The sequence below is a fragment of the Xiphophorus couchianus genome, chromosome 16, assembly GCF_001444195.1.
Source record: "Xiphophorus couchianus chromosome 16, X_couchianus-1.0, whole genome shotgun sequence".
Taxonomy (NCBI): Eukaryota; Metazoa; Chordata; class Actinopteri; order Cyprinodontiformes; family Poeciliidae; genus Xiphophorus; species Xiphophorus couchianus.
The window spans coordinates 9,496,965-9,524,676 of NC_040243.1; the positions used below are offsets into that span (position 1 = coordinate 9,496,965).

General features: G+C 39.0%; 2 protein-coding genes across 3 annotated transcripts; both read left to right on the plus strand.

Moving 5' to 3' along the window:
• Positions 1–3,265: 3,265 nt before the first annotated feature.
• Positions 3,266–27,573, plus strand: LOC114160520 (myosin heavy chain, fast skeletal muscle). Of its 2 annotated transcripts, none has more exons than XM_028043148.1 (39): positions 3,266–3,469; positions 3,568–3,711; positions 3,809–3,965; positions 4,041–4,068; positions 4,159–4,270; positions 4,421–4,513; positions 4,601–4,664; positions 4,823–4,921; positions 5,007–5,110; positions 5,195–5,333; positions 5,415–5,533; positions 5,634–5,783; positions 6,327–6,497; positions 6,741–7,047; positions 7,251–7,321; positions 7,394–7,481; positions 7,563–7,680; positions 7,766–7,889; positions 8,436–8,572; positions 8,677–8,932; positions 9,148–9,390; positions 9,511–9,687; positions 9,786–9,931; positions 10,021–10,111; positions 10,202–10,591; positions 10,679–10,805; positions 10,883–11,001; positions 11,091–11,287; positions 11,370–11,553; positions 11,697–11,862; positions 12,036–12,160; positions 12,266–12,574; positions 12,652–12,855; positions 12,943–13,068; positions 13,151–13,321; positions 13,454–13,558; positions 13,639–13,734; positions 13,875–14,006; positions 27,441–27,573. In XM_028043148.1, the coding sequence occupies exons 1-39, from the start codon at positions 3,266–3,268 to the stop codon at positions 27,456–27,458; spliced, it is 5,811 nt and encodes a 1,936-aa protein (XP_027898949.1). In that variant the 3' UTR covers positions 27,459–27,573. The 2 variants fall into 2 exon arrangements, with proteins under 2 accessions (XP_027898949.1, XP_027898948.1); XM_028043147.1 differs by lacking the exon at positions 27,441–27,573 and adding an exon at positions 14,120–14,243.
• On the plus strand, positions 17,610–27,458 carry LOC114160519 (myosin heavy chain, fast skeletal muscle-like). Its single transcript, XM_028043146.1, has 39 exons — positions 17,610–17,813; positions 17,912–18,055; positions 18,151–18,307; positions 18,415–18,442; positions 18,532–18,649; positions 18,737–18,829; positions 18,912–18,975; positions 19,079–19,177; positions 19,266–19,369; positions 19,452–19,590; positions 19,680–19,798; positions 19,874–20,023; positions 20,105–20,275; positions 20,383–20,689; positions 21,002–21,072; positions 21,154–21,241; positions 21,350–21,467; positions 21,553–21,676; positions 21,764–21,900; positions 21,999–22,254; positions 22,472–22,714; positions 22,803–22,979; positions 23,071–23,216; positions 23,298–23,388; positions 23,479–23,868; positions 23,956–24,082; positions 24,160–24,278; positions 24,368–24,564; positions 24,648–24,831; positions 24,910–25,075; positions 25,277–25,401; positions 25,515–25,823; positions 25,900–26,103; positions 26,192–26,317; positions 26,406–26,576; positions 26,663–26,767; positions 26,899–26,994; positions 27,113–27,244; positions 27,441–27,458. Exons 1-39 carry the CDS (start codon positions 17,610–17,612, stop codon positions 27,456–27,458), a joined length of 5,817 nt encoding a protein of 1,938 aa, XP_027898947.1.
• Positions 27,574–27,712: the final 139 nt, after the last annotated feature.

The following is a 27,712-nucleotide window of genomic DNA, read 5'->3' on the forward strand; positions in this document are numbered from 1 at the left end:
GCAAGCGCATTCAAAAAGAACTACAAACCTGGGGGAAGTTTGTAGTTTTTCTGCGGTCAACGAACAACAGGGTTTATTACTGCCACCAGCTGGTGTTTAAAGGAAAGGACACCAGTATTATCAGCAAGATAATACCACTGAAATCTTAAAATATATATCTTTGTGTCAGTTTTTGTTCCAGTCAACGGTAAACCTATGTTATTTCTGTTTCTTTCCTTTGACAAAATTGTTCATGTTTTTCTTATCCTGTAAGATATAATTAAGACAACCAACATCTTTTCATATTGACATATTTCTTCAGGATCAACCATTTAATCAATTTTCTTAATTGTTTAAAATTTTTATTACAATTTCTCAGCTGCTGTTAAGCAATTATTGAACATGGTATTTTTACTTTTTATTTACAGTGGCACTGGAAACTCTACACACTCCTGCAAAAATCCCCAAATTTTGTTACTTAAAAAAATTTAATATGATAAATTATTATTTTTTACAGATATACTGTTGCCTTCATCCTATACAACTGAACTGAGAAAAAAAAACACATGTTATGTTACGATATGCACCTTTTAAGCAATGAATCTTCTTTTATAGAACTTGCTTAAAAAAATATCCAATGTGGCTGTGTTACAACAATTCCCCAAATATGAGTGGGCCAAAATTCCTCCACTGCGCTGTTAAAGTAGGAAAAAATAGGAACACTTTTCCACAAACATTACATGTATAAAAGGTTTTGAAATGATTTAACAAAATATTTTTTTTTTTAAATGGCAATTTAAAATGGGTGTATAAATGTCTGAAAGTTGCTATATTTTCACTTGCAATATATAAGTATAAAATAGTTATTGATTTTAATACACTTTTCCTCCTAACAAAGGCGACATCTCTTAACTGTCATGAGGATCCTGTTGTCCTCATGGACCCAATAGATAACATGTAAATGTTTCGAGAGTGACAGTTAAGGGGTTAAGAATCAAATTGTATACCCACTTTATTCTTGCAGAGTTGTAGGACAGACAATATGTCCACTTGCACAGTTCTTTGTAGATGCTGAAAGGCAAATAAATACTTAAATTTATATTAAGACTTTTGTGGGGCCTTCATGTGGGTGAGTGGTAGAGCAGAAGCAGCACATAGTGAGGCTGCGATCCTTGTTGCAGCTGTCCCTGGTTTTAATACTAGCCATGGGACCATTTACTGCAAGTCTACTTTTTTCTCTCAGATTTACTTTCTGTCCAACTAATACTGAATAAAGAGCATTTGTACCAAACAACCTCTTAAGAAAAGGGAGTCACATAAAATGTTCAGTATTCCTGTTGATACTGACTCTAATGAAACCTGAAAAACTTGATGTAAACTTTGTGCCATTTGGAGTCCACTCTTCTGAACCATCATATATAAGCTTAACCTTATAAAAAAAATCTAACAAATAAAACTCATTTGTTCTGCTCCTGGATACAAAGAAATATTGTGCAAAACAAGATAAATTTAAAAATTATATGACAAGTGTAATCAACTATTAAGTCAAATAAATAAAACACAAATTCTTTTCTTACTGCCTAAAAATAGAAACTGTTATAAAGACTAATAAATATCAGAGATGTATTATGCCATGTAATCCATTTTAAAAAGTATTAGCCAGTTGCTTGTGTAATGAATATTTCTCAAGCATTGGCTAGTGAAGGATCAAAATCAAAGTTGAATAGTTTTGCAAGGTCACCAACTGTCTACAACAGCAACAACATCCTTTGAATCAAGTGAAGCATGAGGACAAAGATCTTGGATATTCAAGTGATACTTATTATAGATCTTCTCTCACCCTGGTTGGCAAATGTTCTTCCCTTCCTTTTAAGGCAAGGTGTAACACCGCTTGAACTTTATGGAAAGGGCCTTACATTCAGTTTTATTAGAGGAATATGACCTGTGCCAGTGTCCTGCAACCGTATACCAGCACCACTTGGGAGCTTCCCCAAATGAATTTCTGTTCTTGGCAACAGGCTTGTTTATTTGCAGGGCTAAGAAGGCACAGCTTCTCACTACAAAGTTATCAGTTCTTTAAACTTACTCATATTTTAGAGAGTTACAATTAAAATGTATTTGTATAAATTATTTATAAGAGCACATGTATGTCATGGCATCTATTTTGGGACATACTTTAAAGGTTACTGTCAGACTTATGTTTTATGATCAAAAGACATGCTTATATGAGAAAGATGTGATTGAAAAAGACTCATACTAAATAACATACTCTCAAAATTAACTGATGCATTTCTGCACCGCTAGTGTGTCATAAGAGAAAAAAAAATCATTATTTTTTATTGCAAATATTTGAAATGTGGCTATACTTTCAGACTTGATACTTGTGACATTTACTGAGATTTTACTAAAGGCAGCGCATACGGTTTTAAGAAAGAGCGGTCAACTGACGAGTTCCTTAATTTAGCAATTGAGAACTTTAATCATTCATTACTTTAATTATTGATGCATATTATAGAATTAAAACAGTTTCAAATGCAGTGTTAATTGTTTTGTTGTTGCATTTTCTTTTTATTCCAATTAACAAGTTTTCAGTCTCATATGTTTTTAACACATGGTTCTGAATTATTTTGATTTAGTAATAAAGTAATCAAGTTCTTTGTTTGAAAAAGCTCTTAGCTTAATAGCTAGTAAATGTTACATCAAAAAATAGCAGACTGATCCTGAAATGTCACACGATGGGTCTTAAGATGACAAGGATGCTTGACCAAATGGAGAAGCAGACTGCTGCTGACCAAGGCATTTTCAGCCTGTATAAAAGCAGCAGCCCCAGACTCCGCTGAGAACTGATGGGCATCCCTTACAGGTCAGTCCTTTGTTGTTTACATTAACTTACACTTGCTTGGGTTTAAGTGATGAATTTCATGTGTCTCTTTCTGTTACTTCTGTGATATCAAATGATTCTTTTGTATTGCTGATTTGAGTTATTTGAAATTTAACAATTCCTTAATTAATCTAGGAGACTTTAAAATTAAAATATTTCAGAAAAGTATTTTGAGATTAATTATGTAAATCTTTCTTTTAATAGCATCTTTAGACGTCATTAAACATCAACTCAGCTGGGAGGAAGGTAGGATTTATATGTGCAATAATAAAAGCAAAATAGATACAACAATAGATTTTGATTTTCTAGAAATGTGTTCCAGAATATCATACAAATTTTATGAGAACAAATAAGATTAAACCAATTCAAAAGTTATAACTCTTACAGAACTGAAAAGCTGCCAAAATGAGCACGGATGCAGAGATGGAGGCCTATGGCCCTGCGGCCATATATCTCCGCAAGCCGGAAAAGGAGAGGATTGAGGCTCAGACTGCTCCATTTGATGCTAAAACAGCTTACTTTGTGGTGGATCCTGATGACATGTATGTCAAGGGTAAACTTGTGAAGAAAGAAGGTGGCAAAGCCACTGTTGAGACAGATGGAGGCAAGGTGGGTAAAGCTTTGTTAAGTTTTTAAATTTTGTTCTTTTCTAATTCCTCCCGAATGTTATATTTTAAACACTTTGTGACAGTCCATGTTTGTTTTAGACTGTAACAGTCAAAGAGGATGATATTCATCCCAGGAATCCTCCAAAGTTTGACAAAATTGAGGATATGGCCATGATGACCCACCTCAACGAGCCTTGTGTGTTGTATAACCTCAAAGATCGGTTTGCGTCTTGGATGATCTATGTGAGAATTTAGGAAGAATACATTACCATAAAAATCTAAAAAATACCAACTCAAAAGCAGGCTAGGATACTAAATAAGAATATATCTGTCTTTTCAGACTTACTCTGGCTTGTTTTGTGTCGTTGTGAACCCCTATAAGTGGCTCCCAGTGTACGATGCTGTTGTTGTAGCAGGATACAGAGGCAAGAAGAGGATTGAGGCACCCCCTCACATCTTCTCTGTCTCTGACAATGCCTATCAGTTCATGCTCACAGGTAAGATGTTGAACAGTGAGAGATGGTGATGCATATTTACTGCAAACCATATATATTTACAAATGTTTCTTTCAGATCGTGAGAACCAGTCCATCCTCATCACGTAAGTAACAAAAAAAATGTTTATACATATTTACAAAACTGTAACAATGAGGCTGAATAATTTGAATGATCAATTATTCCTTCCCTCTAGTGGAGAATCCGGAGCTGGGAAGACTGTAAACACCAAGCGTGTCATCCAGTACTTTGCAACAGTTGCAATGACTGGATCTAAGAAGGCAGAACAAGCTTCAGGAAAAATGCAGGTATACAATTCTTTTTGTGTATAAAGGTCAGAGAATGACCTCTTAAACAATGTACATATTTATGAGGCATGTAAAATATACCTCTTACATTTCACATATAAGAGGTATATGTGAAATGTAAAATCAAATGTTAAAAATATATTTTTGCAGGGTTCACTGGAGGATCAAATCATTGCAGCAAACCCTCTGCTGGAGGCCTATGGTAATGCCAAAACTGTGAGGAATGACAACTCCTCTCGCTTTGTGAGTATTAGGGGAAGGGAAGAAAGAGTATCATGATTTTGGAGTTGCATATGAAGAATCCTAACAGCCAGATTATTACATGTTTAGGGTAAATTCATCAGAATCCATTTCGGAACCAGTGGCAAGCTGGCCTCAGCAGATATTGAAACATGTAAGTTATTTTTGCAAATTATTATTTGACTTGAAAATGGATTTTGATTTAAATGCAGTATAATGTTGTATGGAGAACATTTAAAGGCATGCACTCTTCTTGGGTGGTGAAACATATTAGCAGTATATTATTTTCCTACACTAATTTTTCAAATTTAGATCTGCTGGAGAAGTCCCGTGTCACCTTCCAGCTGTCTGCTGAGAGGAGCTACCACATCTTCTATCAGCTGATGACAGGCCACAAGCCTGAGCTGCTAGGTATAATATTAGATCACTTGCTCACAACATTTCAATAAAAAAACATACCATGCATGTTATAGCTATTTCTTCCAATTCTTTGCAGAGGCTCTATTGATCACTACCAATCCCTATGACTATCATATGATCAGTCAGGGTGAGGTGACTGTCAAGAGCATAAATGATGTGGAGGAGTTCATTGCAACAGATGTAAGTTCACATGTTTGGGTAACACAAATTTTACTATTCATGGGATGTTTGAAAGTTTAACTACAAACGTGATATGTATTGTAGACTGCAATTGATATCTTGGGTTTCACTGGTGATGAGAAGTTTAACATCTACAAGCTCACTGGTGCTGTGATGCATCATGGCAACATGAAGTTCAAGCAGAAGCAGCGTGAGGAGCAGGCTGAACCAGATGGCACTGAGGGTAAAAATTATAACATTTTTAGAAATGCTTCATTGTGCTGTCAAGCTGGCTACATTTAAATATCTGTCTTTTTTCTAAAAGTGGCTGATAAAATCGCCTACCTCCTGGGTCTGAACTCAGCTGATATGCTAAAGGCTCTGTGCTACCCAAGAGTCAAAGTCGGAAATGAGATGGTCACCAAAGGTCAGACCGTCCCACAGGTAAATTCTGCAATGGTTGTTTTTGGTCAACCAAAAACATTTCTTAACTGTTGGGACTATGCAGGGCAGTTCATTACATAAATGTAATTTCTTCTTCTAGGTGAACAACGCTGTCAGCGCTCTGTGCAAGTCTGTCTATGAGAAAATGTTCTTGTGGATGGTCATCCGTATCAATGAGATGTTGGACACAAAGCAGGCGAGAGCCTTCTTCATTGGAGTCTTGGACATTGCTGGCTTTGAGATCTTTGATGTGAGTGAAGAAAAACTAAAAAATGTCGGTAACACGTTATTTGACAGGTTGTGAATTAGACTATCATGACACCATCATAAACATGACATAACACCTGTCATGAACATGAGTAAGTCTTCATGAATATTTATGACTGTTATAAATATTCAACATGATTTACCGAAGTGTCATTCGGTAAATCATGACACTTTTAATACAAAGTTGATATTATTAAAAATGTCTTCGTTATGACAACTTGACTTTAACCAAGGAATCATGATCTGACATAAATTTGTTATAAAAGTATTACTGATTAAACTTTAGCTTTAATAACATAAGGCTACATAATTTTGAAAGTGTAATCAGTAATACTTTTATAACAAATTTGTGTGAGATCATGATTTCTTGGTTAATGTCAAGTTGTCATAAAAAAGACATTTTGAATAATGTCAACTTTGTATTAAAAGTGTCATGATTCACAACCCGTCAAATAAAGTGTTACCAAAATGTCTTATGAAACAGTGTGATTTCCAATTATTTAAAAAAAACTCTCAATAATTACAGTTCAACAGCTTGGAGCAGCTCTGCATCAACTTCACCAATGAGAAACTGCAACAGTTCTTCAACCACCACATGTTTGTCCTGGAGCAAGAGGAGTACAAGAAGGAAGGCATTGATTGGGAGTTCATTGACTTTGGCATGGACTTGGCTGCTTGCATTGAGCTTATTGAGAAGGTGAGAAGCTGTTTTAAAAATATTCTTGTTTGAATACTTACTTGATTTTCATGTAACTTTCATAACAGATTGACAGAAACTTGCAGAACAACTTGAACTGAAATTTGATCATATTCTGTTAAATAGCTGTGATAAAACGTTTGTTGAATTTATTCTGCAAGTTCATTTGCAAATATTTACAGGAGTTTGAATTAAATTTTAACTAAAGTTAAATTTCTCATTTAATATGGTAATTGTTCACAGCCAATGGGCATCTTCTCCATCCTTGAAGAGGAGTGCATGTTCCCCAAAGCGTCTGACACAACTTTCAAGAACAAGCTGAACGATCAGCATCTTGGCAAGAGTAAAGCCTATGAGAAACCCAAGCCTGGAAAGGGCAAAGCTGAGGCTCATTTCTCCCTGGTTCACTATGCTGGTACAGTGGACTACAACATCACTGGCTGGCTGGACAAGAACAAGGACCCACTGAACGATTCTGTGGTTCAGCTCTACCAGAAGTCTGCAAACAAACTGCTTTGTCTTCTCTATGTAACTCATGCTTCATCAGATGGTATGATTTCCATGAACTAATCAGACAAAACTCCTTCATACATACATACATACATACATACATACATACATACATACATACATACATACATACATACATACATACATACATACATACATACATACATACATACATACATACATTTACAATTTTATTGATCAGATCAAATATGTGCTGTACTGCTATTTGTTTTTTTCAAACAGAGGCTGGTGGTGGCAAGAAGGGTGGCAAGAAGAAGGGTGGTTCCTTCCAAACTGTGTCTGCTCTTTTCAGGGTATGGAAACTATTTTGAAAGACTATAAGAACCTAATGTGTTTTAGATTAATTTTATGACAATGATCCACAGGAGAACTTGGGCAAGCTGATGACCAACTTGAGGAGCACTCATCCTCACTTTGTGCGTTGTCTGATTCCCAATGAGTCAAAGACTCCAGGTAAGAAGCTCAGTCTAAGATATTTTACATTATATTATTTGTGGACACTGTTGAATTATTTTTCACTAAATATATTACCAGGTCTTATGGAGAACTTCTTGGTCATCCACCAGCTGAGGTGTAATGGTGTGCTGGAGGGCATCAGAATCTGCAGAAAGGGCTTCCCCAGCAGAATCCTCTACGGTGACTTCAAGCAGAGGTGGCTGCTGTTGTCTTTCTGAATATGAAGAAATGTTTTCAGATGTGAAGATGGAAAAAGGCAAAATCCACATTTTCTCTCATAGATACAAAGTATTGAATGCCAGTGTTATCCCTGAGGGACAGTTTATTGACAATAAGAAGGCTTCAGAGAAGCTGCTGGGCTCCATTGATGTGGACCACACTCAGTACAAGTTTGGACACACTAAGGTATTTGTCAGGATCTTCAGTTGTTTTGGGGTTTTGATTTCTGATTCAAGCTTCATAGTTATTCTGTACTCCTTAGTTTCTTATTTTAAATAGATCAGCATTGTTTCTGTTTTGCTTTAGTTCATTCCTTTCTTAATCATTCTAGTTTGTGTTTATTCCTTATGTCTAGTTCAGTTAGATTCATTTTTCTGGTTTCCCTGTTTGTGTGCTCTCCCTCTCCCCTGTGCCATGTTCTCTCACTCTTCTCAGCCTGCTTTCTCTGCTCTCACACCTGCAGTCAGTTAGCAATCAGCCATCAATTCTCTATCTAGAAATCAACCTCCTTTGAATATTCATTCTTCTTTTTCATTCACTCACTGCTGGATTCTTACCTTGGTAGGACTTTACAGTGTTATTGGACATCTAATAAACCCAGATTACGACTTCTATATTCCTGTCTGCGTTTTGATCCACCTCTCATCTTGAAAAAGAGGACAATAATTTGACAAAAGACAACAACTTCTTTGTATCCATGGGTTCTGACTTGCAATACTTACGCTGTCATAGGTGTTCTTCAAAGCTGGTCTGCTGGGTACTCTTGAGGAGATGAGAGATGAGAAACTGGCTGAGCTGGTTACCATGACTCAGGCCCTCTGCAGAGGATATGTCATGAGGAAGGAGTTTGTGAAAATGATGGAGAGAAGGTGGGAGCATTATTTTGACTGCTAAATAATTTCCCTTCCCTTTTAAAACAAGATCCTTCTTTGGTAAAACTGATGTTGTTTTGATTAACTGATTTTTCAACCAGAGAGGCTATCTATTCCATCCAATACAACATCCGTTCATTCATGAATGTCAAGAACTGGCCATGGATGACCCTGTACTTCAAGATCAAGCCTCTGCTGAAGAGTGCTGAGACTGAGAAGGAGTTGCAGAATATGAAGGAGAACTATGAAAAGATGAAGACAGACTTGGCTACTGCTTTGGCCAAAAAGAAGGAATTGGAGGAGAAAATGGTCTCTATGCTCCAGGAGAAGAATGACTTGCAGCTCCAAGTAGCAGCTGTGAGTAGGAAGATTTCTTGAATGTGATTTATTTATATTCATACTAGAGTAATTAACCATGTAGTTCCTATGTTCATAAACTAAAATAACAGTGGTGTTATGTATTTGGTGAACACCTGGTCTGTGTAAAAAGTACATGTTTTTGAATCGTCCTTATTAGATGGATATGTAGTATGTAAAAAAATTAAAATATGTTTCTTCCCCCTCAATCATAGGAAGTTGAGAATCTCTCAGATGCAGAGGAAAGGTGTGAAGGGCTGATTAAGAGCAAGATCCAGCTTGAGGCCAAACTCAAGGAGACAAGTGAGAGACTGGAGGATGAAGAGGAAATCAATGCTGAGCTGACTGCCAAGAAGAGGAAGCTGGAGGATGAATGCTCTGAGCTGAAGAAGGACATTGATGACTTAGAGCTCACCTTGGCTAAAGTGGAGAAGGAGAAACATGCCACTGAAAACAAGGTTCACATCACTTAAAAACGCACAGACATTCACACACACTGGACAGCAATAAATAACATTTGAGGGTATTATTTGAATTTATATCTCTTAAATATTTAATGTATAACTCTTTCACGTCAGGTGAAAAACCTGACAGAGGAGATGGCAACTCAGGATGAGGCCATTGCCAAGCTGTCCAAGGAGAAGAAAGCCCTCCAAGAGGCCCATCAGCAAACACTGGATGATCTCCAGGCAGAGGAAGACAAAGTCAACACTCTGACCAAGGCCAAGACAAAGCTGGAACAACAAGTGGACGATGTAAGAAAACTGTTTATTTGTCTTCCTCTTTAGGCATTCACCTAGTGATGCAGTCTTTGTATTGATTGCTGTGATTGAATGTACCGACTATACAACAGCTTGAGGGCTCATTGGAGCAAGAGAAGAAACTCCGTATGGACCTTGAAAGAGCCAAGAGAAAGCTTGAAGGAGATCTGAAATTGGCTCAGGAATCCATTATGGATCTGGAGAATGACAAGCAGCAGTCTGATGAAAAGATCAAGAAGTAAATGATCTTTTCTCTCCTTTTTTGAACAACTGAAAAGGTTTTAAAGTTTAACTCAAAATAATGACTCATTAATACTTGACATATAGAAAGGACTTTGAAATCAGCCAGCTTCTCAGCAAGATTGAGGATGAGCAGTCCCTTGGAGCTCAGCTTCAGAAGAAGATCAAGGAACTCCAGGTACAAAACAATAACCTTAATAACATGTGGCAGATTTTTTTATTTTCCATATTGATCTTGAATGATTACTTCAATGCATTTGAATTCTAGGCTCGCATTGAGGAGCTGGAAGAGGAGATTGAGGCTGAGAGGTCTGCACGTGCTAAAGTAGAGAAGCAGAGAGCTGACCTCTCCAGGGAGCTTGAGGAGATCAGCGAGAGGCTTGAGGAGGCTGGTGGAGCCACAGCTGCTCAGATTGAGATGAACAAGAAGCGTGAGGCTGAGTTCCAGAAGCTGCGTCGTGACCTTGAAGAGTCCACCCTGCAGCATGAATCTACCGCTGCAGCTCTCCGCAAGAAGCAGGCCGACAGCGTTGCTGAGCTGGGAGAGCAGATCGACAATCTGCAGCGTGTCAAGCAGAAGTTGGAGAAGGAGAAGAGTGAGTACAAGATGGAGATTGATGACCTGTCCAGCAACATGGAGGCTGTCGCCAAATCCAAGGTGTGTGGATACTTCATGTTTTGAATTGCTCAGCAATATGCATTGTGGCTCAGAAGCACAGTTTAAATACATTTGTGATGGTTTCAGGGCAACTTGGAGAAAATGTGCAGAACTCTTGAGGACCAACTTAGTGAAATCAAATCTAAAAATGATGAGAATGTCCGCCAGCTGAATGATATTAATGCACAGAAAGCAAGACTCCAGACAGAGAATGGTAATTCACCTGACCTTAAACCACTGTTTTACATTGATTCAAAATTTTCAGAAATAATATATTTTTGACTTTTACAGGTGAGTTTGCTCGCCAGCTTGAGGAAAAAGAAGCTCTTGTTTCTCAGCTGACAAGAGGCAAGCAGGCTTTCACTCAGCAGATTGAGGAGCTCAAGAGACACATTGAGGAGGAAGTGAAGGTATGAAAATCTGGTTACATTTCCTTTTGTCATAAATTATGAGGTCAGAACTAGACAAATCATTCTACTATCAACTTTGTGCTTTCCAGGCCAAGAATGCCCTGGCCCATGCTGTTCAATCAGCCCGCCATGACTGTGATCTGCTCAGAGAGCAGTTTGAGGAGGAGCAGGAGGCCAAGGCTGAGCTACAGAGAGGCATGTCTAAGGCGAACAGTGAGGTGGCTCAGTGGAGGTCCAAATATGAGACTGATGCCATCCAGCGCACTGAGGAGCTGGAGGAGGCCAAGTGAGTCATAATGAATGTCTCAATTTAATTATGGGAATTTTTATTATGCATTTCTACCAATTGAAACATCTATGCACTATAGGAAAAAGCTTGCCCAGCGCTTGCAGGAGGCTGAGGAATCCATTGAGGCTGTGAACTCCAAGTGTGCCTCTTTGGAGAAGACCAAGCAGAGGCTCCAAGGTGAGGTGGAGGACCTCATGACAGATGTGGAGAGAGCTAATTCTCTGGCTGCCAACCTTGACAAGAAGCAGAGGAACTTTGACAAGGTACAGTAATTTTACAACAAATAAAAGGTTGATTAATTAAGTAGATTAACTTAGTAAATTAAGTAGATTAACTTTATTCACCCCCTCCCCTGTTCCCTCTGCCCCCTCCCCCAAAAAAGCTGAATTAATCCTTACATTTGCAGGTCTTGGCAGAATGGAAGCAGAAGTATGAAGAGAGCCAGGCTGAGCTGGAAGGAGCCCAAAAGGAGGCCCGCTCCCTGAGCACTGAGATGTTCAAGATGAAGAACTCCTATGAAGAGGCTCTGGACCAATTGGAGACCATGAAGAGAGAGAACAAGAACCTACAGCGTATGACATTATAAAAAAATTCATCATAAAGAAAGAAACAACACAGAAGCTATACAAGTCATGTAGTTTTGCTACTGTAACATTCCTTATCAAACTGAAAGAGAACTAACAACAACTATTTCTTTTTCAGTAGGTTTTTGCTTGAACAGCGTTTTATTTACTTTTCATTGCAGAGGAGATCTCAGATTTGACCGAACAGATTGGTGAGACTGGTAAGACCATCCATGAGTTGGAGAAGGCTAAAAAGACTCTGGATTCTGAGAAGTCTGAAATTCAAGCTGCATTAGAAGAAGCCGAGGTAAAACAAGTTAATAATTTAAACCACATTATACATACAAAATGCATATTCAGGACACTTTATTTTGGCACCTTGCTACCTTGCTGTATGCTCATACCTCTCAAGGGCACTCTGGAACATGAAGAGGCCAAGATTCTCCGCGTCCAGCTGGAGCTCAACCAGGTCAAGAGTGAAATTGACAGGAAGCTGGCAGAGAAGGATGAAGAAATGGAGCAGATCAAGAGAAACAGCCAGAGGGTGATTGACTCAATGCAGAGCACTCTTGATGCTGAGATCAGGAGCAGGAATGATGCTCTGAGAGTCAAGAAGAAGATGGAAGGAGACCTGAATGAGATGGAGATCCAGCTGAGCCACGCCAACAGGCAGGCTGCCGAGGCCCAGAAACAACTGAGGAATGTCCAGGGACAACTCAAGGTGAGTTTGATATATATAAATGATTTAATATAAAATACGTTTTATATTTCTGACAGCCACATTTTTATTGCTGTTAGGATGCCCAACTGCACCTTGATGATGCCCTCAGAGGACAGGAAGACATGAAGGAGCAGGTGGCCATGGTGGAGCGCAGGAACGGTCTGATGGTAGCTGAGATTGAGGAGCTGAGAGCCGCTCTGGAGCAAACAGAGAGAGCACGTAAAGTGGCCGAGCAGGAGTTGGTTGATGCCAGTGAGCGTGTTGGACTGCTGCACTCTCAGGTTGGGATTTAGTTATTCACAAGAAACCAGGGCTTTTAAAGTCATTAAACCAACACATCAATTTTTTTTATTCTCATTAATTTTCAGAACACCAGCCTTCTGAACACCAAGAAGAAGCTGGAAGCTGATCTGGTCCAGGTTCAGGGTGAGGTGGAGGATGCTGTTCAGGAGGCCAGAAACGCTGAGGAGAAGGCCAAAAAGGCTATCACTGATGTCAGTTTAAATCTCGGAAACCACACAATTTAAACCATTTGTTTAACCTTTTGCCAAAACTTAAAGAACAACGTATTTTCAGGCTGCCATGATGGCTGAGGAGCTGAAGAAGGAGCAGGACACCAGTGCTCACCTGGAGAGGATGAAGAAGAACCTCGAGATTACAGTCAAGGACCTGCAGCACCGCCTGGATGAGGCTGAGAACCTCGCCATGAAGGGTGGCAAGAAGCAGCTCCAGAAACTGGAGCAGAGGGTATGAGTTCCAATGTCATTCAAATGATTTAATTGAAAAATGAACAAAAATACATTTCTTATACAACTTCTACAAATCCCAGTCTAAAGGCACATACTTTTAGAAAGATAATGCTTTATAATCACTTAAAAGGTTCGTGAACTTGAGTCTGAGGTTGAAGGGGAGCAGAGACGTGGAGCCGAAGCTGTTAAAGGAGTCCGCAAATATGAAAGGAGAGTTAAGGAGTTGACCTACCAGGTAATTTTTAGGTTTTAGTAAAACTACAGTAACTTTCTATCTTATTGTTAGTACTGTATGTATTTCTGTGATATTTCTAGACTGAGGAGGACAAGAAGAATTTGGTCAGACTTCAGGACCTGGTTGATAAGCTCCAGCTCAAGGTCAAGTCTTACAAGAGACAGGCTGAGGAAGCTGTAAGTTTGATATTTTATCTTAAATATCTTGTATTTTAGCCAAAAAGTAACTAAATAAATTACAATGTTCATAAACAATAGGTAAATATAATAGTGTCTTATCTACTTTAATACAACAATTTAACAATTTTTCCTCCCAGGAGGAACAAGCCAACACCCACATGTCTAGGCTCAGGAAGGTCCAGCATGAGATGGAGGAAGCTCAGGAGCGTGCTGACATCGCTGAGTCTCAGGTCAACAAGCTCAGAGCCAAGAGCCGTGATGCTGGAAAGGTAGTTATTTTTTGACAATGGTATTCCTTGATGATACTGTGTCAGTCAGTAAATGAAATCTTAATTTTGAACTTTGATAATAACTAATTGTCTTCTGTGCTTTCCTTTGTCAGTCGGATTCAGCAGAGTAAGAGTCATCATATACTCAAGTCCTTTCAACGGCGTTCATAAAATATGAACCAGTTGTTTGGGTATCTTTCTTGTAATAATAAAGATGATAATTATCATTGGCTTTCATAATCTTGTCACTTTATTTTTGAATGTCTTGTTCAAATCAAAATGTAGCCCTCAGCAATTTAGGCTTTTGTAGATTAAGCAGCGGCAGTGTTGCACACAGTGCCAAATAAATCATTTTCTTTATTTGTGCTTTAGATTTTCAATGTAGATTCCCTAAATAATAACACCAATCCTACCATATAGTATTGTCTGACATGGAAGTGCCTATTGCATGCTACCCATCTATAACATTTAACAGATGTCTTTTGATTGTCAGTTTATGAGCTAAATTACATTTGTATGCTCCAGCAGATGACCAAAATAGACGTCATAAAACAATTATGGAGGACTTCAAAAGGCATTCACTTAAAATAAAGAACAGGAAAACAAAACATGTATATATAATGCTATTTATCTTCCTTCCCATGAATACATAAGGCGAATCAAATTCTGCTTAGTGCACACAAACTGCTCAGTCCTTCCCTGCATCCAAGCAATGTCCTATTTGAGATGTCACAAGAAACAAACATGGTGGTGCCAACCCAAGACTATGCCCCATGGAAAAAACCCAAGGCTTGGCCTGGAATCTTGGAACAGAATAAAATCTCCATGCATGCTTTCAATGAACTTTCACCTTCTCGCCTTGGTGGGCTTTAATGAAGGGGGAATACTTGATGCCGCACTGCTTTTGTATGCCTCTGAAGGGAGTGTATGGTGACAGAAAGACATGTCCATGTAATGCAAGCAGAAAAAGAAATCCACACCACAAACCTATATAAGTGTATTGTTTTTTTTTTACCCAAACAACATCCAAAATGTCTTAATGTGGGCAGAGGAGCTGACTTCTTGAGGCAAAACAATAATCAACAATAATAAGCGGTCTGATTAGTTTTAGATACCATCACACAAAGCTTTGGAGAAGTGGAGGAGCATAGTGGAATAGTGTTTAGCTCTGCCCTAGGTTATAATCTTGGCCAGAGCTTTTCTGCCTACAGTTTGAATTGTCCCATCATCTATTTGATTTATTATGAGTTCTCAGATCACCACTGACTGTTTCAAGACTGACTTTATGGGAGCATTGTATTTACAAAACTAATTCATCAAACTTTATTATCACAATTGTTACTAGTTTTAAACAAGACACTAACCAAAGTTTTAGCCTACAAAAATCCATATGGACTCATGAGTAGTATAATTTAGTTTCAATAGCGGGTCACTCAAATGATATGAAAACACAATCACCAGTTGGACTTTGAATTTTTTTATCCAGCTAAAAAAAAAAAAAACAATATTATATTTGTTTTATCAATTACTTGTAGAGGAAGTACAGCATTTCCATGTTCTCCATTAATATGTGAATTGTTTTTGAGGTTGGAAAGGGAAGCTCAAAAGTAGTTTTTAGCTGGGGACCTAAGTTACAACCCTTTAATGATGCTTCTTCAGCAGGTCCCAGTCTTGTTTAAATAAGGCAGCTGGAGAACATTCATTTTCCCTAGGGTGGAACTTATTTTGAGCAAGATCCTGGGCAAAAGGCCATCTCTTTTCATTTCCTTGTAGGGCAATAATTGGCAACAGCTAAACTTTTACGGTTAAGACCTCATATATAGATTTATTACAGGAATTTAAGATGCCCCAGTATTCAGTAACTGGATACTACAAGCCTTTTGGCAACATTTCCAAGCCTAAGTGCCATGTACATATCTGAAATGAGCCATAAAAAACATTGATGTGAAGTCATGCCTATTAATAAAGTGATTTTATTTCAATTTGATATTTCATCTTGTTTGTATCTCTAAGGTAGAATATATTTTTAGAAAATTTCTCTAGGTGAATTACCTTCCACATACACACATTTTATTCGTCTTTAAAATATTTTGGTGACAGCTTGTACTTAAAATGGCAGTAGCACTAACGTCACAGCTTTAATTAATATTTAATCCAGTAACAGATTATGTTGCTCTGCACTTAGTGCAAAGCCTGCTCATACAATTGCATCTATAAAACACGTTTAAATATAATAACTTACACATGTATATAAAAAAAAAGCACTATTTTTCCTTAAATTAAAAAGAGAGTTTTTCAGCCAGCCAAACATTTCATATGTTAATGTGATACTAAATACCAGTCGAACTTGGATATCTTTCCAAAATCAGATCCAAAGCAGTTCACAACCGTACAAAAAAATGTATTTTAATGTTCATATATGTTTTCTGAATAATAATATATATATAAACGTTCTTCTGGACTACTCAGAGATTTATTTTATTTAGTCAGCACTTCTGTTTCCTCATGTGGAGGCAGTAGTGGACAATATTTTGCATTAAAACATTTGTGGCTCTTAATTTTAGTCATTGATGCATGAGCATCTGCATAATTTTCTCACAATATTTATACAACATGCTGCAAGAAATCCCTCAAGACTTTGGTATGCTGAAATCCATTTATTGAATATTGGAGGTTTATCTTACAGTTATTTGAATTTTATTTCTTGAAATTATTTTAGTTTTTTTCCCTTCCATTAATTTTTGTCATCCCATAAAATCATTTTAAGTATATGATAAGACAGATAACTAGTTTTAAAGCTGAAGTTAAGAGGAAGGCACGTATAATTTCTGTAAACATATCCACCACAAAATAAGCCACAGGATGATTAGAGATCATGACCAAACTGGGTGAGTGGCAACTGCTGACCAGACACTCCCACCCTCTATAAATGAGGGAGCTCCAGACTTCTGCTTGAACTGATAGGCTGCTGTCACAGGTGAGTGCATTCATAATAACAATATTTTCTAGTCTTCATTTTATAAAAGATTGTCATGTTGCATTTTCCCCACAATTTAACGGTCAAGTTACCTTTAAACATACGTACATCAGCCCAATTACATTTCCTCAGAATTCTATTCTCCTCTAGTGTAGCCCAGAAAAATCCCAGTTAAGGCCTTTAAAAATATTGGATTCCTATATATATCTTGTGGTTAAACATTAACCTCTTCTCTTTCAGAAAAGTTTTATTTAATTAGCTGTAAGGAAGTTAAATATAAGGGGGCATAGAATTTTACAAATGAAATGAAAAAAGATTTTGCCATATCTGATATTTGCGTTTTCATCATTTGTCTACCAACCTGACAGGATACTAACACAAAAATCATTTGTCTTTTCCTTTTCAGCATCTTCACAGGTCAGCCGAAACCAAAGACATCATTCTTGTTTCCAATCGGTTTGAGGTAATAATAAGCAGGAAACTGAAGAAAAATAGCATTGCACATTTAAACTTGAAGTAGATGTTTCAACAAAGTAACAATTAATAATAACCAATGAATGTGAATATGCTAAGACTACCATAAACTCATTTGGATTGTCATTTTCAGTCTCAACTAAAGTGCCACCATGAGCACGGACGCAGAGATGGAGGCCTATGGCCCGGCAGCCATTTACCTCCGGAAGTCAGAAAGGGAGAGGATTGAGGCTCAGGCCGCTCCATTTGATGCTAAATCAGCTGTCTTTGTGGTGGATCCTGATGAGATGTATCTCAAGGGTAAACTTGTGAAGAAAGAAGGTGGCAAAGCCACTGTTGAGACAGATGGAGGCAAGGTGGGTAAAGCTTTGTTAAGTTTTTAAATTTTGTTCTTTTCTAATTCCTCCCGAATGTTAAATTTTAGACACTTTGTGACAGTCCATGTTTGTTTTAGACTGTAACAGTCAAAGAGGATGATATTCATCCCAGGAATCCTCCAAAGTTCGACAAAATTGAGGACATGGTCATGATGACCCACCTCAACGAGCCTTGTGTGTTGTATAACCTCAAAGAGCGTTATGCATCCTGGATGATCTATGTGAGTTCTCAGCTGCATTTCAAATTAAAAGGAGAAACCATATCTGTGTATTCATTTAAATGGCTAAACATAGATTATCCCTTCTTCTGTAACAGACCTACTCAGGGTTGTTCTGTGTGGTCGTGAATCCCTACAAGTGGCTCCCTGTGTATGATGCTGTTGTTGTAGCAGGATACAGAGGCAAGAAGAGGATTGAGGCTCCACCTCACATCTTCTCCATCTCTGACAATGCCTATCAGTACATGCTCACAGGTAAATCAAAGACTAAAGTGTTTTCCCAAAAGAAATGGAAAGAAAGAACATATCCACATTGACATGAACTTAATGCAGCAACTAAAGTATAATGGTGTACGTTGCAGATCGTGAGAACCAGTCTGTCCTGATTACGTGAGTATTGCACAAACTCAATTGGTCATTCTTTTACAAAATGTACAAAAATGAAGTTGATAAGTCATAATGTGTCTCTGGTATCTCAGCGGAGAATCCGGTGCTGGCAAGACTGTGAACACCAAGCGTGTCATCCAGTACTTTGCAACAATTGCAGCATTGGGTAGCAAAAAGGACCAAGCGCCGCAAACTGCGGGAAAAATCCAGGTGATTATAAGTTTTAAGAAAAAACAGGTTTCCACAGTGTATACTTAGGTGCATACTGCAAAAATATTCACAACTGTCAATGTGCAGGGCTCCCTTGAGGACCAAATTGTTGCTGCTAACCCTCTGTTAGAGGCTTATGGTAATGCCAAGACTGTGAGGAATGACAACTCTTCCCGTTTTGTAAGTTAAGACAATGCTTAAATGTTCACTGATAGTTAATGCTTGATTTTAGAGTATAACACATAATATTAATTTTGCTTAGGGTAAATTCATCAGGATCCACTTTGGTACAAGTGCAAAGCTGGCCTCAGCTGATATTGAAACATGTAAGTAAAACATATGATGTAATCAGTATTATCTATTATTAATTTATAATCTGTACCATGATTTCCTTATCAAAGTACTTACTTATATTCATGTAATTTTTAGATCTGCTGGAGAAGTCCCGTGTCACCTTCCAGCTGTCTGCTGAGAGGAGCTACCATATTTTCTATCAGCTTATGACAGCCCACAAGCCTGAGCTCATTGGTAAATAATCAAATACTTGAAATTTGAATGTAGAAAAGTGCAACTTATAATACAAAGAAGCTACAATGATTTGTTTCTATTGTTTCAGATGCTCTGCTGATCACCACCAACCCCTATGACTTCCCAATGATCAGCCAGGGTGAAATCACTGTCAAGAGTATCGATGATGTGGAGGAGTTCATCGCTACAGATGTAAAAGAATATTTAATTGATTTTAAAAAGAATTTTCTTAAAACATGTATTTAGTGTACTTAAAACTTCTTTCTCTACATAGACTGCTATTGACATATTGGGCTTCAATGCTGATGAGAAGTTTAACATCTACAAGCTCACTGGTGCTGTGATGCATCATGGCAACATGAAGTTCAAGCAGAAGCAGCGTGAGGAGCAGGCTGAACCAGATGGCACTGAGGGTAATTTATAAAATATCTCCAATCTTATTCTGTAGAGACACAAAAATTGTATAAAATAGATTTAAATGTGTTTTGTTTCTTTCCAAAAGTGGCTGATAAAATCGCCTACCTTCTGGGTCTGAACTCAGCTGATATGCTAAAGGCTCTGTGCTACCCAAGAGTCAAAGTCGGAAATGAGATGGTCACCAAAGGTCAGACTGTCCCACAGGTAATTTATACCGGTTGTGATGTTAAGCAGATGTTTATTTGTTTATTACATAAAACTGACAAATTATTCTTCTAGGTCAACAACGCTGTCAGCGCTCTGTGCAAGTCTGTCTATGAGAAAATGTTCTTGTGGATGGTCATCCGTATCAATGAAATGCTAGACACAAAACAGTCAAGAGCCTTCTTCATTGGAGTCTTGGACATTGCTGGCTTTGAGATCTTCGATGTGAGTAAAGAAAAACTTAAAAATGTCTTATGAAACAGCGTTGATTTCCAATAAGGTTAAAACAACTCTCAATAATTACAGTTCAACAGCTTGGAGCAGCTCTGCATCAACTTCACCAATGAGAAACTGCAACAGTTTTTCAACCACCACATGTTTGTCCTGGAACAAGAGGAGTACAAGAAGGAAGGCATTGATTGGGAGTTCATTGACTTCGGTATGGACTTGGCTGCTTGCATTGAGCTTATTGAGAAGGTAAGTTGCTGTATTACTCAGCTTAAACTAGTAATATAAATTTTTTTTATGTATATAATACTTCATTTTAAATTTGAGATGTAATTTAAATTGGTAATTATTCACAGCCATTGGGCATCTTCTCCATCCTTGAAGAGGAGTGCATGTTCCCCAAAGCCTCTGACACAACTTTCAAGAACAAGCTGATTGATCAGCATCTTGGCAAGAACAGGGCCTTTGAGAAACCCAAGCCTGGAAAGGGCAAAGCTGAGGCTCACTTCTCCCTGGTTCACTATGCTGGTACAGTGGACTACAACATCACTGGCTGGCTGGACAAGAATAAGGACCCACTGAACGATTCTGTGGTCCAGCTCTACCAGAAGTCTGCAAACAAGTTGCTGTGCTTCCTGTATGCAGCTCATGGTGCAGCTGAGGGTAAGTAGTACCAGCAAAATAAACAGATAGCCTTAAATTGAGTAGCTTAATCTATTATGTGAGAAACAGCCTGAATAAACAAAGATCGGTCCAGAACAGTTTGAACCTTCATCTTATTAGTTTTTCTGTTCAGTGATACCTAAATTGTGCCACTAAAATTACTTTTAAACATATCTAGAATGAATATGTTCTTGAATATGTTCATTCTAGATATACATAAAACTGTATGGTAACCACAATCATACAGTTGTGGTAAAGAGAACTTAGCACAAGTAATGTTTAATATCACTGTTTTTAATGTCATAATTTCAGCTGAATCTGGTGGCAAGAAGGGTGGCAAGAAGAAGGGTGGTTCTTTCCAGACTGTGTCAGCTCTTTTCAGGGTATGGGCATTTTTTGAAGAACTATTAGAAGCTAAAAGTCTAAAATTACCCATGAATTAATTTTATGATGCTGGTCTACAGGAGAATTTGGGCAAACTGATGACCAACCTGAGGAGCACTCATCCTCACTTCGTGCGTTGCCTGATTCCCAATGAGTCAAAGACCCCAGGCAAGAAGCTCTTAGAAATTTGACAATAAGTTGACATTAAGAAATTTTACATGATATTGTTTGGAGACTGTTGAATTATTTTTCACTAAATATATTACCAACCATCAGGTCTTATGGAGAACTTCTTGGTCATCCACCAGCTGAGGTGTAATGGTGTGCTGGAGGGCATCAGAATCTGCAGAAAGGGCTTCCCCAGCAGAATCCTCTATGGTGACTTCAAGCAGAGGTGGCTGCTGTTATCTTTCTGCATGTAAACACATGTCTTCAGATGTGAAGATGGAAAAAGGCAACATCCAAATCTTCTCTCATAGATACAAAGTGCTGAATGCCAGTGTTATCCCTGAGGGGCAGTTTATTGACAACAAGAAGGCTTCAGAGAAGCTGCTGGGCTCCATTGATGTGGACCACACTCAGTACAAGTTTGGACACACTAAGGTATGTTGGGAAAAACATTAATGACATTGCTGGTAAAAAATTCTTTGTATCCATGTGTTTTAACTTGCAAACATTTTGCTATTATAGGTGTTCTTCAAAGCTGGTCTTCTGGGTTCTCTTGAGGAGATGAGAGATGAGAAACTGGCTTCACTTGTTACCATGACTCAGGCTCTCTGCAGAGGATATGTCATGAGGAAGGTGTTTGTGAAGATGATGGAGAGGAGGTGGGATTACTTCTAATTATGCTAGAAATTAGCTTGACATACTTATGTCTCTAAGGTGAAGAAAACATTTATCGTTAATTGTTGGGCTTTCATCTCAGAGAGTCTATCTACACCATCCAATACAACATTCGTTCCTTCATGAATGTGAAGAACTGGCCATGGATGACCCTGTATTTCAAGATCAAGCCTCTGCTGAAGAGTGCTGAGACTGAGAAGGAGTTGCAGAATATGAAGGAGAACTACGAAAAGATGAAGACAGACTTGGCTACTGCTTTGGCCAAAAAGAAGGAATTGGAGGAGAAAATGGTCTCTATGCTCCAGGAGAAGAATGACTTGCAGCTCCAAGTAGCAGCTGTGAGTAGGAAGATTTCTTGAATGTGATTTATTTATATTCATACTAGAGTAATTAACCATGTAGTTCCTATGCTCATAAACTAAAAATAATAGTGGTGTTATGTATTTGGTGAACACCTGGTCTGTGTAAAAAGTACATGTTTTTGAATCGTCCTTATTAGATGGATATGTATGTAAAAAAAAACATTAACACATGTTTCTTCCCCCTCAATCATAGGAAGTTGAGAATCTCTCAGATTCTGAGGAAAGGTGTGAAGGGCTGATTAAGAGCAAGATCCAGCTTGAGGCCAAACTCAAGGAGACAAGTGAGAGACTGGAGGATGAAGAGGAAATCAATGCTGAGCTGACTGCCAAGAAGAGGAAGCTGGAGGATGAATGCTCTGAGCTGAAGAAGGACATTGATGACTTAGAGCTCACCTTGGCTAAAGTGGAGAAGGAGAAACATGCCACTGAAAACAAGGTTCACATCACTGAGACATAAATCCACAGAATTTGTGAAATCTACAAGCCTATACTTCAATTACAAATTGGTATTTCAACACCTTTAGGTGAAAAACCTGACAGAGGAGATGGCAACTCAGGATGAGGCCATTGCCAAGCTGACCAAGGAGAAGAAAGCCCTCCAAGAGGCCCATCAGCAAACACTGGATGATCTCCAGGCAGAGGAAGACAAAGTCAACACTCTGACCAAGGCCAAGACAAAACTGGAACAGCAAGTGGATGATGTAAAAAAATTCTTATTGGCCTTTATATTTTGAATTTAGGCATTATCTAGTCTTTGTACTGATAGCTGAACTTCTACCTACTGTTCTACAGCTTGAGGGCTCATTGGAGCAAGAGAAGAAACTTCGAATGGACCTTGAGAGAGCCAAGAGAAAGCTTGAAGGAGATCTGAAATTGGCTCAGGAGTCCATCATGGATCTGGAGAATGACAAGCAGCAATCTGATGAAAAAATCAAGAAGTAATTTCAAATTTTCTTTTTTTGGCCACTGTACCTCGAAGTGTCCAAAATATTATATCTTTTATTTTTCTTGAAATCCAGGAAGGACTTTGAAATCAGCCAGCTTCTCAGCAAGATTGAGGATGAACAGTCCCTTGGAGCTCAGCTTCAGAAGAAGATCAAGGAACTCCAGGTACAACACATTAACCTTAATAACATTTGGCAGATTTTCTTATCTTCCAAATCGATCTTGAGAGATTACTTCAATGCATTTGAATTCTAGGCTCGCATTGAGGAGCTGGAAGAGGAGATTGAGGCTGAAAGGGCTGCTAGGGCTAAGGTAGAGAAGCAGAGAGCTGACCTTTCGAGGGAGCTTGAGGAGATCAGCGAGAGGCTTGAGGAGGCTGGTGGAGCCACAGCTGCTCAGATTGAGATGAACAAGAAGCGTGAGGCTGAGTTCCAGAAGCTGCGTCGTGACCTTGAAGAGTCCACCCTGCAGCATGAATCTACCGCTGCAGCTCTCCGCAAGAAGCAGGCCGACAGCGTTGCTGAGCTGGGAGAGCAGATCGACAATCTGCAGCGTGTCAAGCAGAAGTTGGAGAAGGAGAAGAGTGAGTACAAGATGGAGATTGATGACCTGTCCAGCAACATGGAGGCTGTTGCCAAATCCAAGGTGTGTGGATACTTCATGTTTTGAATTGCTCAGCAATATGCATTGTGGCTCAGAAGCACAGTTTAAATACATTTGTGATGGTTTCAGGGCAACTTGGAGAAAATGTGCAGAACTCTTGAGGACCAACTTAGTGAAATCAAATCTAAAAATGATGAGAATGTCCGCCAGCTGAATGACATTAATGCACAGAAAGCAAGACTCCAGACAGAGAATGGTAATTCACCTGACCTTAAACCACTGTTTTACATTGATTCACAATTTTCAGAAATAATATATTTTTGACTTTTACAGGTGAGTTTGCTCGCCAGCTTGAGGAAAAAGAAGCTCTTGTTTCTCAGCTGACAAGAGGCAAGCAGGCTTTCACTCAGCAGATTGAGGAGCTCAAGAGACACATTGAGGAGGAAGTGAAGGTATGAAAATCTGTTTACATTTCCTTTTGTCATAAATTATGAGGTCAGAACTAGACAAATCATTCTACTATCAACTTTGTGCTTTCCAGGCCAAGAATGCCCTGGCCCATGCTGTTCAATCAGCCCGCCATGACTGTGATCTGCTCAGAGAGCAGTTTGAGGAGGAGCAGGAGGCCAAGGCTGAGCTGCAGAGAGGCATGTCTAAGGCCAACAGTGAGGTGGCTCAGTGGAGGTCCAAATATGAGACTGATGCCATCCAGCGCACTGAGGAGCTGGAGGAGGCCAAGTGAGTCATAATGAATGTCTCAATTTAATTATGTGTAATTTTTATTATGCATTTCTACCAATTGAAACATCTATGCACTATAGGAAAAAGCTTGCCCAGCGCTTGCAGGAGGCTGAGGAATCCATTGAGGCTGTGAACTCCAAGTGTGCCTCTTTGGAGAAGACCAAGCAGAGGCTCCAAGGTGAGGTGGAGGACCTCATGACAGATGTGGAGAGAGCTAATTCTCTGGCTGCCAACCTTGACAAGAAGCAGAGAAACTTTGACAAGGTACAGTAATTTTACAACAAATAAAAGGCTGATTAATTCAGATAAAAACATATTCTTAATTAGTCCTCATATTTCCAGGTCCTGGCAGAATGGAAGCAGAAGTATGAAGAGAGCCAGGCTGAGCTGGAAGGAGCCCAAAAGGAGGCCCGTTCCCTGAGCACTGAGCTGTTCAAGATGAAGAACTCCTATGAAGAGGCTCTGGACCAACTGGAGACCATGAAGAGAGAGAACAAGAACCTGCAGCGTACGTAATACTTGATTACTCAAGGAGTTGAGCAACTCCAAAATTACAGAGACACATCCTTTTTTGCTTCAGCCTCCATTAACTTAATCAATTCTCTATTGATTAAGCTAATAGAGAATGATTAATTCCGAAATTTCTTCCAAGTTTATATTTGGCAGATTTATGTTATAGCTTCATTTATGTATTTACTTTTCATTGCAGAGGAGATCTCAGATCTGACTGAACAGATCGGTGAGACTGGTAAGAGCATCCATGAGCTGGAGAAGGCTAAAAAGACTGTGGAGACTGAGAAGTCTGAAATTCAGGCTGCACTGGAAGAAGCCGAGGTAACATTTTCCTCCTCAAATGAATAGCAATTTATAAAATACATCTACATATGCATACTCTCATACCTTTATATTTCTGCCATATAACCTTGTTATATGCTTGACCTTTCAAGGGCACCCTAGAGCATGAAGAGTCTAAGATTCTCCGCGTCCAGCTGGAGCTCAACCAGGTCAAGAGCGAGATTGACAGGAAGCTGGCAGAGAAGGATGAAGAAATGGAGCAGATCAAGAGAAACAGCCAGAGGGTGATTGACTCCATGCAGAGCACTCTGGATTCTGAGGTCAGGAGCAGGAATGATGCCCTGAGAGTCAAGAAGAAGATGGAGGGAGACCTGAACGAGATGGAGATCCAGCTGAGCCACGCCAACAGGCAGGCTGCCGAGGCCCAGAAACAATTGAGGAATGTCCAGGGACAACTCAAGGTGAGTTTGATATTAAACACAAATTAAGACTCTTCGAATGAAACCTTTCTAACATCCACATTTTTATTGCTGTTAGGATGCCCAACTGCACCTTGATGATGCTGTCAGGGGACAGGAGGACATGAAGGAGCAGGTGGCCATGGTGGAGCGCAGGAACGGTCTGATGGTGGCTGAGATTGAGGAGCTGAGAGCCGCTCTGGAGCAAACAGAGAGAGCACGTAAAGTGGCCGAGCAGGAGTTGGTTGATGCCAGTGAGCGTGTTGGTCTGCTGCACTCTCAGGTTGGGTTTTAGTTATTCACAAGAAACCAAGACTTTCCATGTCATGAGATCCCCACATCTATAATGTAACATTCTGATTAACTTTCAGAACACTAGCCTTCTGAACACCAAGAAGAAGTTGGAAAGTGATCTGGTCCAGGTTCAGGGTGAGGTGGATGATGCAGTTCAGGAAGCTAGGAATGCTGAAGAGAAGGCCAAAAAGGCTATCACTGATGTCAGTCTAAATATCAAAAATAATCTAATTGCAACCCCTTTTTATTAACTGGTTCTAACCCAAAACCGGTGACAAACCATTTCTTTAGGCTGCCATGATGGCTGAGGAGTTGAAGAAGGAGCAGGACACCAGTGCTCACCTGGAGAGGATGAAGAAGAACCTCGAGGTTACAGTGAAGGACCTGCAGCACCGCCTGGATGAGGCTGAGAACCTCGCCATGAAGGGTGGCAAGAAGCAGCTCCAGAAACTGGAGCAGAGGGTACAAACATTTTTTTGCTGTAAATTCACAGTGTAAATAATTTGTAGTAATATTAAATTGTTTCCTTATTCAACATCTTTAAACAGGTCCGAGAACTAGAGACTGAAGTTGAAGGGGAGCAGAGACGTGGAGCCGATGCTGTAAAAGGAGTCCGCAAATATGAGAGGAGAGTTAAGGAGCTGACTTACCAGGTGACTACTCTATTCTGTGTTTTCTAAGCACTTAAGTACCTCTAAAACCAAATAATATTATTATTTCACTCTCTATTATTTGTTGTGTTATTTAGAATAAGTCTTAACAAACCTTTTGTTCATCTATGTAGACCGAGGAGGACAAAAAGAATCTTGCAAGACTTCAGGATTTGGTGGACAAGTTGCAGCTCAAAGTGAAGGCCTACAAGAGACAGGCTGAGGAGGCGGTATGTGAAATGACTGATTGTCTGCCACCAAACAATGCCCACTTTAAGTTAACACATTACCAAGTTTTTATTTGGCATTTTGTGTAAACTAAAATAATTGGTATCTCAAAACTTTCAGGAGGAACAAGCCAACAGCCACATGTCTAGGCTCAGGAAGGTCCAGCATGAAATGGAGGAAGCTCAGGAGCGTGCTGACATCGCTGAGTCTCAGGTCAACAAGCTCAGAGCCAAGAGCCGTGATGTTGGAAAGGTGAGATCACATGTCAAACAAATGATACCATGAGCACAAGCTCTTTGACTGTATCGTTTTATAATACACGTTGTAATTGAATGAATATTTGCAGAACTATTTTTATTTGATATTTTATCTTGCTTTCTCAGAGAAACCTGTCTACCTTAATGTTTGCATCTTATACTGATTCATTTTCTTCCTTCTTTTTTTCTAGTCTGACAGCGCTGAATAAGAGACACCCTCTATTTTGGAACATTACAATGCGGTTCATATAATATGAACTAGCTATAAAATGTCATCATATACTGTACTATTTCAATAAATAATATCTTTAAAATGTAATACCATTCGATGGTTTTGTTTCACTTTCTTGAAATATAACTTTAGAACGAGTTAGTCACTTATCCGTAAAGGACAGATTTTTCCTCATTATGTTTACTAAACAGAGAAGAGTTCTTTTAAAACTAGCTTTCTTTTTTTCTAAAG

Bases quoted from the DNA above. Each gene is read 5' to 3' on its own strand.
- LOC114160520 (XM_028043148.1), top strand. From the start codon at position 3,266: ATGAGCACGGATGCAGAGATGGAGGCCTATGGCCCTGCGGCCATATAT. The intron at 7,048-7,250 runs GTATGATTTCCA...TTTTTCAAACAG, and splicing joins AACTCATGCTTCATCAGATG to AGGCTGGTGGTGGCAAGAAG. The intron at 13,735-13,874 runs GTAAGTTTGATA...TTTTCCTCCCAG, and splicing joins AGAGACAGGCTGAGGAAGCT to GAGGAACAAGCCAACACCCA.
- LOC114160519 (XM_028043146.1), top strand. From the start codon at position 17,610: ATGAGCACGGACGCAGAGATGGAGGCCTATGGCCCGGCAGCCATTTAC. The intron at 18,308-18,414 runs GTAAATCAAAGA...TGTACGTTGCAG, and splicing joins CTATCAGTACATGCTCACAG to ATCGTGAGAACCAGTCTGTC. The intron at 21,468-21,552 runs GTGGCTGCTGTT...CTTCTCTCATAG, and splicing joins TATGGTGACTTCAAGCAGAG to ATACAAAGTGCTGAATGCCA.